The sequence below is a fragment of the Suncus etruscus genome, chromosome 5 (genome assembly GCF_024139225.1).
Source record: "Suncus etruscus isolate mSunEtr1 chromosome 5, mSunEtr1.pri.cur, whole genome shotgun sequence".
NCBI lineage: Eukaryota > Metazoa > Chordata > Mammalia > Eulipotyphla > Soricidae > Suncus > Suncus etruscus.
This window is the reverse complement of record NC_064852.1, coordinates 24,244,794-24,259,772: the sequence shown is the minus strand read 5'-3', so window position 1 is coordinate 24,259,772 and position 14,979 is coordinate 24,244,794. Positions and strand designations below refer to the sequence as shown.

At 41.1% G+C, this 14,979-nt stretch overlaps 1 protein-coding gene across 1 annotated transcript in view; it reads left to right on the top strand.

Moving 5' to 3' along the window:
- Positions 1–8,473, top strand: part of PRTG (protogenin) — a 162,940-nt gene extending 154,467 nt beyond the window's left edge. Inside the window, exons 19-20 of the mRNA XM_049772838.1 lie at positions 6,553–6,657; positions 8,069–8,473. Of these exons, the coding sequence (XP_049628795.1) occupies positions 6,553–6,657; positions 8,069–8,473 (510 nt within the window). The remainder of the gene's footprint in view (positions 1–6,552; positions 6,658–8,068) is intronic.
- The last annotated feature ends 6,506 nt before the right edge of the window (positions 8,474–14,979 follow it).

Genomic DNA, 14,979 nt, shown 5'->3' with positions numbered 1-14,979 from the left:
CAAGAGTTTATCAGCTGGCATGTGTGTAGATAAAGTTCCCTGAAAATGGGTGAGAAAGAGGAGCCATGCTTGATCCATATTCGCTAGCCAAGCCAATTGATTGTGTGTGTATGGAAGAATGATGGTGTCAGGGTGTTTAGTGAAGAGTTTGAGAGATGTCTCACAGCCTAGATGTAAGAGCTGGAGGACAGAGGAAGTGTATGTAGAAAGAACTTTGGAAGGTGAGGAGGGAAGGTGAATCCAATAAAGGGGGGCGGATTGCCAGAGAACGGCGGTGGGTGTGAAAGCTGTGGAGCAAACAATGAGCTGGAGATCAGCAGAAGGGTTATAGTAGGTAATGAATTGGTTTTGGATGGCGTGATTGACAGAATCGAGTGCGGCACGAGCTTCTGGGGTAAGAGAGCGTGGGCTGGAGGGGTTGGAATCTCCTTGGAGGATATCAAAAAGGGGTTTTAGATCGCCTGTGGTGAGTTTAAGGTAAGGGCGGAGCCAATTAATGTCACCAAGAAGGCGTTGGAAGTCATTAAGTGTTTTAAGGTGTTGAGTGCGAATTTGAACCTTCTGAGTTTTTACCTGAGCTGGCAATAATTCAAATCCAAGAAATAAGTGAGGTGGAGAGGTTTGTATTTTGTCTGGCGAAATTTTAAAACCTTTTGAGGATAAGAGAGAAATTAATTTAGTAGAGACTGAGTGCAGGAGAGACTCATCAGGACAGGCAAGAAGAATGTCATCCATGTAGTGAAGGATATAAACTGAAGGATAAGAGTCACGGAAGGGATCAATAAAGGAAGCAACAAATTTTTGGCATAGAGTAGGGCTGTTAGTCATTCCTTGGGGTAAACTTTTCCAGTGATAGCGAGGGCAGGGACCAGCACAATTGGGAACTGGAAGGGAAAATGCAAAACGTTTACAATCTTCTGGGTGAAGGGGAATGGAAAAGAAACAGTCTTTGAGATCAATAATTATCTTGAAAGTATTAGAAGGGATGGCAGATGGCACGGGCAGGCCGGCCTGGGCTGCTCCCATGGGAATCATAGTTTTGTTGATGGCTCTAAGATCATGAAGGAGGCGCCATCTGCCGGATTTTTTGCGAATGACAAAGATGGGTGTATTCCAGGGAGAGGTGGAAGGTTCTATATGTCCAGCCTCGAGCTGTTCCTTTACAAGGGCTGAGGCGGCCTGGAGTTTCTCACCGGATAGGGGCCACTGGTTTATCCAAACAGGAGCATCAGAACGCCAGGTAATTTTTTCTATAGGAGGCATAGGGGCGTTTTGGACTGATACAGTATAAACAGAACTGAAACCAAGACCTTGACGGCCAGGATTAGGGGAGGGTTGAATGGGCTTGGAAATGCCTTGCAAGTTTTTCCCGAGGCCTTTAGAGGGTGTATACCCCTGTTTCATCATTTGAGCGAGAGCAGCAGGGTTTTTGCATTTTACAATATAAACACCCATTTGCTCCATAATATCTCGGCCCCACAAATTAATGGGCAGGTCAGGAACTATGTACGGACGGACAAGGCCGGTGTCTCCGTCTTCGTCCTGCCAGACTAGCTTATTGGCGCTAATGAGGACTTGCTTGACTGTGCCCGCGATTCCAGAGACAGAATCAAAAGAGGCTGTGGTGGGCCATTCTGGGGGCCAATCAGCAGGAGAAAAGCAGGTAGTGTCTGCACCAGAATCAAGAAGACCCGTGAAGGGTTTGCCTTCGATAGTGATAACAAGAGGGGGCCTAATTTTACACATGGCTCGCACCCAGAAAATGTCTGAGGAGCCAGGGTCCGAATTGCCACGGGCTTCCGGAAGAGAAGGCAATGTAACATTAAGGGGAAGCGGAAGAGCTTGCGCAATACGCTGCCCAGGTAGTACCTGTACTGGATAATAGGGGGCGACTGCTAAAAGTATGATTTCCCCAGTATAGTCATTATCCACAATGGAGGGCTGAATAATGAGGCCTTTATTTTGCCCCTGAAAAGCGACTATGGCGCCAGCTACTTGGGTGGCAAAAGAATGGGCATTTTTGCAAAGAGAGATCATCTCTTCAAGAGATCGAGACGGCTTGGGGGATTTCAAAATCTGACGGCAGGCGGGATTGGCATTTTCAAAAGCAAGTTGTTTAACAAAAGGATTGGAGGTGTCTGTAATGCCAGTGGTGCGATCAATAGCCTCAAGAAGGCGAGAAATAAAGGCATGATAGGGTTCATTGTCAGCTTGTTGGATCTTAGCGAGAGGAAGAGTAGGGGCAGAGGAGGAGGAAATAGCCTTCCAAGCTTTGAGACCGGCCTGGGAGGTAAGATTAAGCAATTGATAAGGGAGAGGGCGCTGCGTTTGAATGGTGTCATAAGGTTTGGAACCAGAAATTTGGAGGAATTCAAGCTCGTTGCCACGGGCGAGCTCCCTGCAGTTGTTAATAAATTCAGCTTCCCAAAGAACAATATGCTCAGGTTTAAGGCAACGGCGAACAGTGATTCGCCATTCAATGGGAAAAAGATTGCCACCATAGGAGAGACTTTCCAAACAGGTGAGGGTATAGGGGGCTTGAACGCCATAGTCCAAAACAGCTTTGCGAAGCTCCTTAAGGGAGGCCTGATCAAGATCTCGAATTTCTATATCCTCACGAAAAACTGAACCAGGGCCACGGTGGTGAGAGGGTGCAGGTGAGGCAGGGGGCGCTAAGGGTGCATCATCTGCTGCCTCAAGGGCAGGGATGTTTTCGTTGTCTGTAGCCTCCGCTTCTCTCGCAGAGAAAGCCGGAGCTAAGGGACGGGAGGGAGTGCGTGGAACAGCATCCGTGGCACGAGAGGAACGTTGTCTGAGGGATAGAGTGCCCCCAGCAGTCTGTGAGCGGGTGACCATAGGGTGAGAGGAGGCAGACGAGGAAGCAGGGGAGGCTTGAGGAGGCTGTGGAGCGACCAACAGGGCAGGGACGCTCGAGGAAGGATGTAAGATAGCAGGGTACGCTTGTGTCCCATAAGGTTTTGCTGCTTGAAGCAGCTCAGCAAGATCTCTTTCATTAATAGTAACATAACGTAAAGGAGTCTCACCCTCCGGAGGATTGGCATTGCTAGGTTGGGCGTCTTCTTCTTCTTCAAATGAGTCGTGCTGACTGGAATCGGCCGCTACGGAAGCTGAGTCCGCAGTGGCAAGTGCCTCGCGATCACGCCGCGCCCTTTCTAGGGTGCGGGGACCAGCGGGCGGAGGGAGGGGTAGGTTAGAATGAGGCAGTAGAGGCTGCTGAGGTGGAGGCGGGGGAAGGTCCTCGCCATTAGGAAGGAGAGCAGGAAAAATAGCAGCGCTAGCAGGTTTTTGATCACGAGATCGATGAAATTCATTAGTAAGTTGGGAGATCATGGAAGTAATAGTAATAAGGTGAGAATCTAAAGTAGTAGGCTTAGGGGGATCAGGAAAGGCACATTTTGGAGGAGCAGGGCAGTCATAAGGAGGAGGAAGTGTTTGTGTGGCTTGTGTGATTAATGAGCTGTGACAGGCAGCGGCTTCTTCTGCAGGGGTCTGTGTGCATAGAGAATCAAGTTCTTGAGGTGGAGCAGAAGCATGGACAGAAGTAATGGAGGGATATAAATGAGAAGCATTAGAGAGATCTTTAAGAGCATTAGTTACTTTGGAAACAAAGGTAGAAGAATCAGTGGTGGAGGGAGGACAAGGAGAAGGATTTTCAGAGGGAGAAGGGAGATGAGACAGAATTAGAATGAGAGGGAGTCCTGGAACACTCACCGGAGACTTGTTGTACATGAGATTCAACGGCATGGATGATGTCTTTGGCGGCTCCGGCATTTTTAGTTACTATGATATCTCTTAACAGGCTCCAATATTGGAACATAATTTTTTCCTTCTGTGGATCATCATTATTTACAAAATAATCACTCATTTCTTGTCCTATTTTGTCCCAAGTGGACGCAACAATTTCTGGACAGGTAATAATAAACCAAGGACATATATTATGAACGAACATAAGAAAATTACAAATATCCTTTTTGGTAACCTCTACATGTCTGGCTTTCAACTCAGACTGAATATCAATAATGAATTTAAGCTCAGTAGTCAATGAAGCACCCATGGTAGCGTATCCTAAGGGTGAAGCCCCAAAAGCCAATCAGGGGCGGCGATCAGAACGACTGGAAAAACTGCAGTTTAAATTTTTGATTAAGGCTAACTCGTTTCAACGCTTACCCTGATGAGGTATTTCCTGCGATTTACGAAACAGCTCCGGACTCGCCGACCTGTAGTCGTTCGGGGTGTGGCGGTGGTCTTCGAGCCCAGCGTTGGGCGCCAAAATGCGGGGTCCTGAAGCCCCCCAGGGGGGCCCGGCCAGCAGGAATTAGCTGGGAAGACTTCTCAGACAACCGCACTCCTATTTTGCTGGGTAGAAGAACAACCACACCTGTAAAAATCTAAGAGAGGTTAATAATAAAGACCCAAGGCAGCGTCTCACTGCTCAAAGGCAACTTTATTTGACTACAGCTCCTTCTTATATAGTGAAGGAGAAGGGGGCAGTACAAAGGTGATGTCAGTCATACTTTTGGCGCGAAGGCCCATACAAGGCAAGGATATATTTCAGGTTTCAAGGAACAAAGAAAGTAAATCATGCTCTAAATAAGGAAGTGGGCAGTGGGCTAGGGGGCTGGATGACCTTCAAGTTATGATGAACGTGCTGTTTCTATGGAAATTTCTAGTGACCTTCTAGCTGCATTCCTAATTGCTTGACTATCAGGAGGTGGTGCAAGATGTGCTTGCCTCAGTGATCTTGAACAGACAATGTAGCATACACTTATTGATAACAGCCTAGTTCACTCCGGAATGTGGTCTTAAGGAGTGAGGCCTAGTTTCTGATAACGGTACCAGGCAGCTTTGCTCTCCTCCGGGCTAGAGTTAATTATATCCTGCAGCTGCACATTCCTTTCTCTTTAGCTCAAAAACTCACAGCAAGACTGCAAATAGCTTTTAGGTGAAAAGCTGGACTATGGCAGAAAGAACAGCAAAATGGCCTCAAACAAGTCACAGTCCCCAACATTCAAGGCCTAAAGAATGAGGGCCAGAGCAATAGTATAGCAGGTAGGGAGTATACCTTGTAGGTGGCTGACCTGGATTCAGTCCCTGGCACCCCATATAGTCAGTCACCTGAGCTCTCCAGGAGTGCACCTGCACTGAGCCAAGAGTAAGCCCCTGAGCACTACCAGTGTTCTCCTACCTGAAAAAAAAAAAGCCTAAAATATTTACTATCTTCTCCTTTAGACAAAAGGTTTGTCAAATTCTTCTATAAATAATTTCCCCTCTCCTTCCCTAATAAAATATAACAAAATTTCTGTCAATTTTGATATTTTATTTTATGTAATTTAATAGGTGCCATTGATTTATAATAACTAATTTATTTTTACTATTTCTTTTATGCTTGTTGCAACTCAGTTTTTTATTTTATGAAACAAATGTAAGTCGTCCAGCTTACTTAAATCAAAACTTAAAAACTCTTGGTTAGAGCCCTAGGTAATTCCCTTGGGCTAGATAACATGAAAGGTGTTTTTACACATACGATACAAATAAACATACACAAACACACACCATCTTTGCCGTTTGTTGAGCACCTGTGCCATTTTATTTCATTACTTTTTAAGTACTTCAAACATGTGGAAAGGGCAGAATAATGAAATGAATAAAGAGTAATTTTCAGTAGCTCATATATTCCCTTATGTTTTTTTAACTATATCATTTGAAAATGTATTTTGAAGTCATTGTACCTCATCTCAAATACTAATACTTCATTTCATATGTATATACATTTTTGTTTTCAGCCACATTTGATGGTGCTTATAGACACCTGGCACAGTATTCCGGGATCACTCCCAATTATGAGATAACGTGTTGTGGGTACTGTATGTCGCTGAGGATGAAATCTGGGCCTGCTGCATGCAAAGCATGTGCTCATCCCATTGACCAATCTACACACACACACACACACACACACACACACTCACACACATACACATAATTTTGGGGGGGGTTTTTTGGGTCACACGCGGCTGCTCAGGGGTTACTCCTGGCTCTATGCTCAGAAGTCACTCCTGGCAGGCTCAGGGGACCATATGGAACGCCGGGATTCAAACCACAGACCTTCTGCATGCAAGGCAAACACTTTACCTCCATGCTATCTCTTTGGCCCCTACACACAGAATTTTTTAATAGGCTCCACACCCCAGTGGTGTTAAAATGTGGACCAGGGCTGAAGCTGCTTTAGGAGTTTATTAGGGCTATACCTGGAGATGCCATAGCCCCTCTTGATGCCAAGGATCAAACTCGGGACCTGACATACATGCTACACATGCTGCCACTTGAGCTGTCTTCTTGTTGCTGTGTCTTTAAGATGAAACCTAGTATATTTCTTCGAACACTAACAGATATCTTGGATTTGTTGTGTTCAGTTTGTGTGAAAAAGGGAATAGTGATTTTTTTCCCTTTTAACATTAAAAAATTGTGTGTATTACTTGTGATAAACTAACTGAAATCTATAATATTTATATCTTCTCCTTTTACTTTTCTCAGGGTGGAACTGACTTAAGAATTAATAGTTATGGTCCTATAATCAAAAACAGCTCTAAGAAAAAATGGCTTTTCTTTCAAGAGTCTAAGAAGACAAAAATTGAACAGGTAACCCACCTTTGTTGAGAAAAATCTTTAGCAACCTATGGTATAAGAAATGATATCTACTAAAGAGGATCATTTTAAAGGGTCATTCTATGTAAATGTATATTTGCTTTCATTTTTATGCTCTTTCTTGGGGTGGTTTTAGGAGAATAACTTTGTAGAAAGCCAGGGCGAGTGATGAAATAATCGCTGAACTGAGGATTGAAAAGGGCATATGAAGTGCAGATTTCAGACAATAGTGGGGGCAGAGGATTTTGCAGGAATGCTGTGGAAATCAGAGGCCACCACTGACTCCCAGTAACCCCAGTTCTCTCCCGCTCTTCAGAGAGCACTGCCCACATTCCTGTTCCTCAGTGCCCATTGCCTATACCACTATACCCCTGACATGTCTGTCATCTCAGCATGCACCACTCTCACTGTCCCTTCCTTCCCTTTTCTTTTTTAATTTTGACTAATTTTTCCTTCTATATTTTTTTAATTCTTATGAGGTGGTTTCCCATGCACATCATTCCAACATCCCATCCTTTTCCTATTGATAAAAGTCTAAAGTTAAATGGACCTTTTATTCTGGCAAAGCCTGGGGACAAAGCCTGGGATCAATGTTAGAGGGAGGTCAACTCTGGTGCTGGGAATGGTCCTGATTTACTATATATCTGAAATTCAGCTATGAAGGACTTTGTAAATCACAATGGTTTCAATGAAATAAAATTTAAGAAAAGAAAACCAAAAATAATAATATAATAAGTAAAACTGGCCCTCCGTAACTGGAGTTTAGCTACTTTTCCCCTTTGAGATTCCCCAGGCATTTCAGTCTCTATCCACATCCCAAAGATGTGATGTCCTGTTCCTTGGCATGTCTCTGTTGTCCCAAGGAGAGTGAATGTTTGTGAGTATACCTAGCAGTCTCCTGGCCAAGTCTGGATCCTCACATGTCCTGAGTACCAACTGGGCTCTGCCCATTCCCAAATCAGGTTGGAAAATGAATGAACACAAATACTCAGTTTTCTGTGTCTTTACTTAGTAAGTCTGTTGTTGGCCTGAAAAAAATGCACAGGAACTTAAATTTTGTTTATAGTACTTAGTCTCTGGTAAAATCAGTTTGTCACGCATAGTTTCATTTAACGTTGAAGTTTCCAAAAGCAATGTAAATATACCAAGATATGAGACATGAGAGTCTGTGAATCAATGGTAAGGCACTTGCCTTCCATATGTGAGAGCCTAAGTTCCAGGTCCAGCACCACTAAAATAAAATAAAATTAGGTTGAATTAAATTAAAATCTCCAATCTCCAAAAGATTGAACTATCAGATATCACTGTGTAATTGGAACAAATGCACTGCAATCTGCACAGAAACAACTCCTTCTCTTAAGACTACTTTCTCATAGCCGGCACTTTTCTATGTGTTTCTGCCTAGCCTCAAAGAAGATTCACACCAGCGGTTTGCTTTTACCAGCCAGGCACCACTGTCTTAATCAGCGATGAAGAGTCTCCAACCTCCCCCGGGCAGACCGCCAGCTTCCCAAGACCTTTTGGTGTGGGAGCGGATACTGAGCATTCGGCCAACAGTGAAGGCAGCCATGAGACAGGGGATTCTGGAAGGTTCTCTCATGAGTCCAATGATGAGATCCACCTGTCTTCTGTCATAAATAGCCCTCCCCTGGCTTCCCATTCCTTTACAGGAAGCGATTCAGGCGAGGTCCCCTCGCTGCAGAATGGTGAAGACCTGGCAGAGCTGGTGGATGCAGAGCTGTCTTCCTCTTGTGCTGTGCAACCGCTGTCTACTATGCTGGGCTTCGCCACAAATAACTTTGCAGCCTAACCAGCCTGCTTCTACTGTTCCCATGAAGGACAATGAACAGGGAGCCAAAGCCTTTTGTGAAAATCTCAATGTCGTATTGGGTATTTCAACTTGATTTGAATGTGTTCGGGGTTTTTTTTTTTGGAGGGGGGAATGTTAATTTTTTTTAAACTCACGTATATTGAATGTTTCATTGTCAGCAATGTGAAAAGATAGTCAAGATATTTGACTGGATTATAAAATTTATCACTGGAGCAAAGGGTAGACTTTGGAAAGCCCCTTTGCTGACTATCTACCTCAGTTTGCCTGATGGCGAACTCAGAAGACAACTTTGTTACCTCATTTATTGTGGTAGTTTATCCCAGCTGTGTTACTAATGATACTTCCTAGTAGCCTTTTCTTTCCATTGCGAGTGTGTGTGCTGTGTGTGAGCAAAGGAGTCCTATAGGTAGATGAGTAAGAATGTTTATTTGGAGCTCTGATTTTTTTTTTTTTTTTTTTAGGAAACTAGGATGCATCCGTGGGTTTGGGTACTTGGATACCTTTCTGACTGAGGAGACAAAATGTGGGGCTGTTGATTTGGTTGTCTGACCACAAACAAAGAAGGTGTATCTCCTTCGAGAACAGAACATCCCCACCATACGCAGGAGAACAAACTTGCAGAAAGGGGCCTTTCTAGTTCTGCTCCCTCAAATTTCTGCAGCCCTCTCACCAGCCCTCTTAGGGCCATCTGTGCCTTTCCCACCTCCCCTTTACCTGGTGGTTGGCCAAAGGCTCCACCATCCTGGTTTGCAAAGCACCCCATAACCTTTCCAGTGTTTATTGCAAAACTTCAGGCAGAAAATAGAGGTTCTAAAGATGTTGAAGAAGAGAATGTTTAATCCCAGTTTGTTTTAGAGAGGTGAAGCATTTCATAGTCTAGGAAGAAAAATGCAACAAGAGCCCAGACTTGAAGTTGTCATTGTAATAGTGCCTTCCATGATCTATTATGAAGTTCTTTGCCTTAGAGACCTTTGAAATATTCATGAAGTTGTTCCGGACAGGAGTTGAAAACATAGTTGCCTTACAATTTTCAAAACAGTGATTGTTTTTGATGGATAGTATTTGATCATCTTTTGCATTGTTTTCATGCAGGTTCTGTTCAGGGAGTTCACAACTCTTATCATCTTACTTGTATTTTCTTGAATTCTTATCATGAATTTAGCCTTCTTTCTTGAGTATTCCCTCATGAATGAGGAATGCTAATAATTCCAGGATTGAGTTGATCATCTTGCTGGTTTGAAATCAGCAAACTATTCGCTTAGTCACCTGTAACTCAGGCATGATGACTTGTAGATGTCCAGCAGATAGAGGGTCAAGAATTAAACACCTGGTGGAGAGAGCTGGTCTCACAGCCTTTAAAAGCTTGTTTTCCCCCAAATGATCTGATGTTGAGCCTCATTTTGAAAGAACTCTTAACAGATTTCTTCCTGAAACCTTTTATTTATAAATAGGGTCATATTTAACGATGATCTAAAATGGAAAGATTACTAAAGAATAGTCCCACCAACGCGTAAAGGTAGAACAATTTTAATTGTTCTTCATTTATAATGTTGTATCTAATTGGATATGTTCAAATGCACATGTTCATAAGGTACAAGCAACCATATACCCCCCCCATATAAGTATCTAAGTGTATGAACTTCGTGGCAACATTTAAAAAAAAAAAGAACAGAGCTTTAAGTGAACAATCTATGGCAAGAAAATATGCCCCTGCCTTTATAGCTCCTGTCTTATACTACCTCCTTTTAAAAATTATTCTAGTGTTATATTTTTTTCCTGTACTCAGGGAACATTTTGTTACTTTTACTTTTGAGCTGCCTCATGGAAGCATGGGCAAATTGACAGGGTATGGTGTGGTTTTTTTGTTTTTGTTTTTGTTTTTTTGGTTTTTGTTCTTTTTTTGTTAATTTGGAGGGTTTTTTTGGTTTGGGTTTTTTTTTATTGAGTTTTTTGTAAGGTTCATTAAGTTGGTTGTGGGACCAACTTTTATCAGAATCTAAAATTAAGGCATACATAATGAATTTTTAATATTTTATACTTTGATTAAAAGACAAACAAAATATCAAAGTCAATGCATCTTCTATCATACTATGGGACATATGTGTAGGACCGTATGAATTGATCTTGTTTTAAACATCTAAAAAATTTATCTGAGATCATTGCAGAAATTTTTTGTTTGGTAGATTTTTGATGAACAGGCCCATAGTTATTGTAGATCTTTAGACTAATTATTTGATAATTATTTACCAGTACATTTTTAACTTTTTCACTTTTGCATTTTGTTCTTACACAAATTTTTTCGTAATCTGTTACCAAAGAAATTTTAGTAGTAAGTTGAAATTTGACTATAATTCCACTCCAAATTAAATTAACTAGAAACATCTATAGATATGAAATTTATACAAGTAGCTACTAACCCAAAACAATAGGGTTTATATTGATTGTTGTAGTTAAATAGAATAGTAACTTTAACTACCTTGTTACCAGAGCATTTAAATAAATTCTACTACAAACAAGTAGTTTCAAAGAATTTTAAAAGGTGATTATTTTTTCTTCACCAAGTAAGCCTTCAACTATACAGTATTAAAGTATTTTTAAATTGTTGAACGTACTTGTTGAAGAGGGAAAAAAAATCTTCACCAAAGTTCAATATTTGGTCTCACTGAATAAGATTTTTAGTATACTGCAAAGACTTCTCTTTACCTGGCTAAAGCAAGCTGCAATGAAGTCTTCAATATGAAATTGTAACTAAAATGTGAAAGTTTTCATTCCACTCTGATGGTGGTGTTACTTCATGTGAAATAACTCCAGATGGGCTAATATGCAACTGGTAACTATTTTATGTTCCAAAGACTTATTTGCTGCAAGTACTGATAGTCTGTATGTCATTTTATGCCAAATATTATGATACTGCTCATCAGTATTTTCATACCAAAGACCATTAAAATATATATTGATTAATGTGTAAGTAAATAAAGATGAGCAGATTGGAAATAAATTTATTTAGCACCTAATAGGAAAATCTAGCTTTAGTAGCAAAAGATATCAAAGGACTAAGTTTACATAATTAAGAGCAATACACTTATATTGGTATTTATCAGTGTTTATATTCAAGTACTTTTAATCAGCAAATTTTTAAAAACCAAAGATATTTAAGGTTACCTTTGCATATAGGCAGATTTTAGTTGTGCATTAAACTATTGTTTCTTGTCTTTGTCTCAAGCAAATTTGTCTCTCCAGAACCTAGTCTGTGTAAAAATAGCAGACTTTCCATTATATCTGCTGATTCAGCCACAGGATGTTTTTGCCAAATGATCTGATACTTTCCTAAGTACCTTGAGTGTGAGATGTCAACAGAAATATCAGCAGATGTTCCATTGAGAGCAGTCCCTGAATCAGTATTTGTAGTCTTCCTCCTCCCGCTTGTAAAGCATTGCCTGGCTCTCTTCGAAAACTCAGGAACAATAGAGCACAACACCAAACAAATCTTCGAAGCAGGCAATATTTGCATAGATGTGCTCTTGCAAGTTGTCCATTCCATAGAATATTTTCAGTGCTTCCAAGGGAACAGATTCCAGACTATATATGAAATTTTAGGTGAAATACATTTCTTTAAATGAATTTTTAGGCCTCAAAGTAAGGACACCACTCGACCTACTACGAGGTAGCTTTTAAAAAAAAATGGTCTTGGGGCCGGAGAGATAGCATGAAGGTAGGGTGTTTGCCTTGCATGCAGAAGGATGGTGGTTCGAATCCCGGCATCCCATATGGTCCCCTGAGCTTGCCAGGAGCAATTTCTGAGCGTAGAGCCAGGAGTGACCCCTGAGTGCTGCCGGGTGTGACCCAAAAACCAAAATAATTCATTCATTTTTAAAAATCGGTGTTGGTACACCAGGAAATTAGGGCCTCAGTGAAGTTCCCTTTATTTGCCTTTTCTTCATTGGGAACAAGGATCATGATTGGCATTAGTGTTGCCATTCTTAAAGGGTCTGCCAGAAAACTCTCAATTCAGGAAGAATGTTCAAGTTCATCTGTTGATATCCTGGAAAATTTTGAGTATCCTAAAAAGATGGAATTGAAAGTATCTTTTTGATGCAAGAATATCTAGATGTTCTTCCAATTCAGCAGTAACTGTATAGTTCATTGAATGTAAAATTTAAATGCTGGCTATAAAAAATGTCAACCATAGTGAAAAAAAATCATGAACTTTTTAAGGCTAAACATATATTTTGTGTAACTTGTTCCTACCACATGGGCCTGATAATTGTGTTGGTATGGTTCTGGAGATCACCATATTACAAGCAGTTGTCTATTTGTGAGTTTTATTGATGTTTAGAACATGTACATAGAATTTTGTGTTAAGTTGATTTATACTCAGGACATATGATCCCATGCTAATGCAATGTGTATGTTTGCAGGCTTTAATCTCTGGCTGTTTCCCTTCTTCAGCCTCTTGAGGTGTTTTAAGAGTAGCCCTATAACCTTGCAGTTTTAACAGATAACGATTTTATTTTCTTCTTGCTACTGTAACAAGTTACTGCAAATTTAGATGTCCAAAATAACACAAATTAGCTTCCAATTGTGTGTGTCAGAAGTCTTCCCCAGGTCTCTGTGGGATCAAATCAGAATGTTGTTGGGAGACTGTAGGAAAGAATTGCATCCTTGTCTTTTTAGTTTGTCAGAACTGCAGAGCCCTCTCTCAGTCCTGCAAGCTGCCACACTTCACAAAGTGCATATTATCCTGAATTCAGAGATCAGGAAATTGAGATTTACAGTGTTTAACTTGCCAATATGACAGCTAATGAGTGACTGTGCCAAGATACAAACCCACACTGGTCCAGCACCCAAAATTATAGGGTTTCCACCTGTACATCTTGTCGAGTCAGTGGTACTCAGTTGCCTAGGTTCGTTGTTCCTTGCCCTGTGTCAGCACAACCAGTCCACTTGTGAACAGCCAGCAGGCCTAGAGAAGTCTTGGTTGTATCCATTTATTCACAGAGGAATGCAGGAGGCACTGAACTGTGCTTCACCCCTCGTCAGACACTGGCCTCCCCTTTCCTCTGTAAAACTTGTTTTCTCTCAGCCAAGATTGAATCTGAAGATCAATATTTGTGCCTGATGCTGCATTCAGAATAAAGTAGGCATGCTTTCTGGTGTCCTTATTTATTCAAGCTGTTGGAAAGAAGGAAAGGAGAGCAATTTCCTTCTTTGATGAGGTGTTCAGAATTGGATTTTTACTTTTAAATCCAGTTTCCATCTCTCTTACATAGGAATTTAACTAGGGAAAACCAGGTTTGGAATCAGTCATCCTTTTTTGATGGATCTGAAAAGTCAGTAATATTCATATGAATACAAACCCACACTTACTTAGTTTCATAAGCTAAGGAGAGAGGACTGTCATTGGAGCTCCTAAAGGCTCTTGATCATTTTGAAAATTATTTGGCAGAAACATCCTTTTTATTTTGTTTTGTTTTTGAGGTACGTCGGGCTTAGTCCTGTCACTGCTACCAGGGATCATTCTTGGCAGGCTTGGTGGACAGTATGGGGGTACTGGGAATTGAACCCAGGTCAGACACATGCAGAGCAAATCCCTACATCCTTAACTAGTGTTCCTGCCCCTGGCAGGAAATTTCTAAGTCTATTTCTGGTCCTCTGTGAAATAAGAATGATAATTTGTTTTTTTAGAATTTAGCAATTTAATTAATTTGAATCTTAAAAGAAAATTCAAGTGTATATAGTTACCATCAGAAAATTATTTCCATCAGACTGTGAAATATATCTTTAAACTATTTGGGATGAATTTGAATAGGCATCTAATTCTGGTTTACTCCAATCTACCTTTGGGAGATATGTATTTGGGGGGCGGTAAGAGAAAAATATTTCCCCTAGCTTTTTCTTCTTTGGGGGGGAGAGATTTTGGGTCACACCTGGCAGTGCTCAGGGATTACTCCTGGCAGGCTCAGGGGACCTTATGGGATGCCGGGAATCGAATCAGAGTGTCTGGGGTTGGTCACATGCAAGGCAAACACCTTATTGCTATGCTATCGCTCTGGCCCCTCCCTAACTTTTTTTTTTCGGCTATGCAGTATCTTCCTTAGCATAAATCAGGAGACTCTGAACAACTTTGCACATTTATGCAAGTTTCTGCCTTGTATAGTAGTTGTTGCAATGTAGGCACAACCCTTATATAACCCTGCCCTTTAAAAAATAGTTTTCTACATAAAATATTTTTCTACAGAATTGTCTTTAAAAGCAATTAGAATAGAAGCATTTTTAAAACCTCAAAATAATCTTTCTATTACTGCTTCCTGGACATCTATTTTGTTTGCAAATTAAAATGTTTACTCAGAAACTTAAGCCTTTCATGGGAATGTTTAAAAAGCCTGAACACACACACACACATTGCTTTAGCATCTCATTAGAGTAAAAGAGTTTGTCTTTTTATTGCCATTGTTGGATAATACTTCATGTCTGTGTATGTGTTA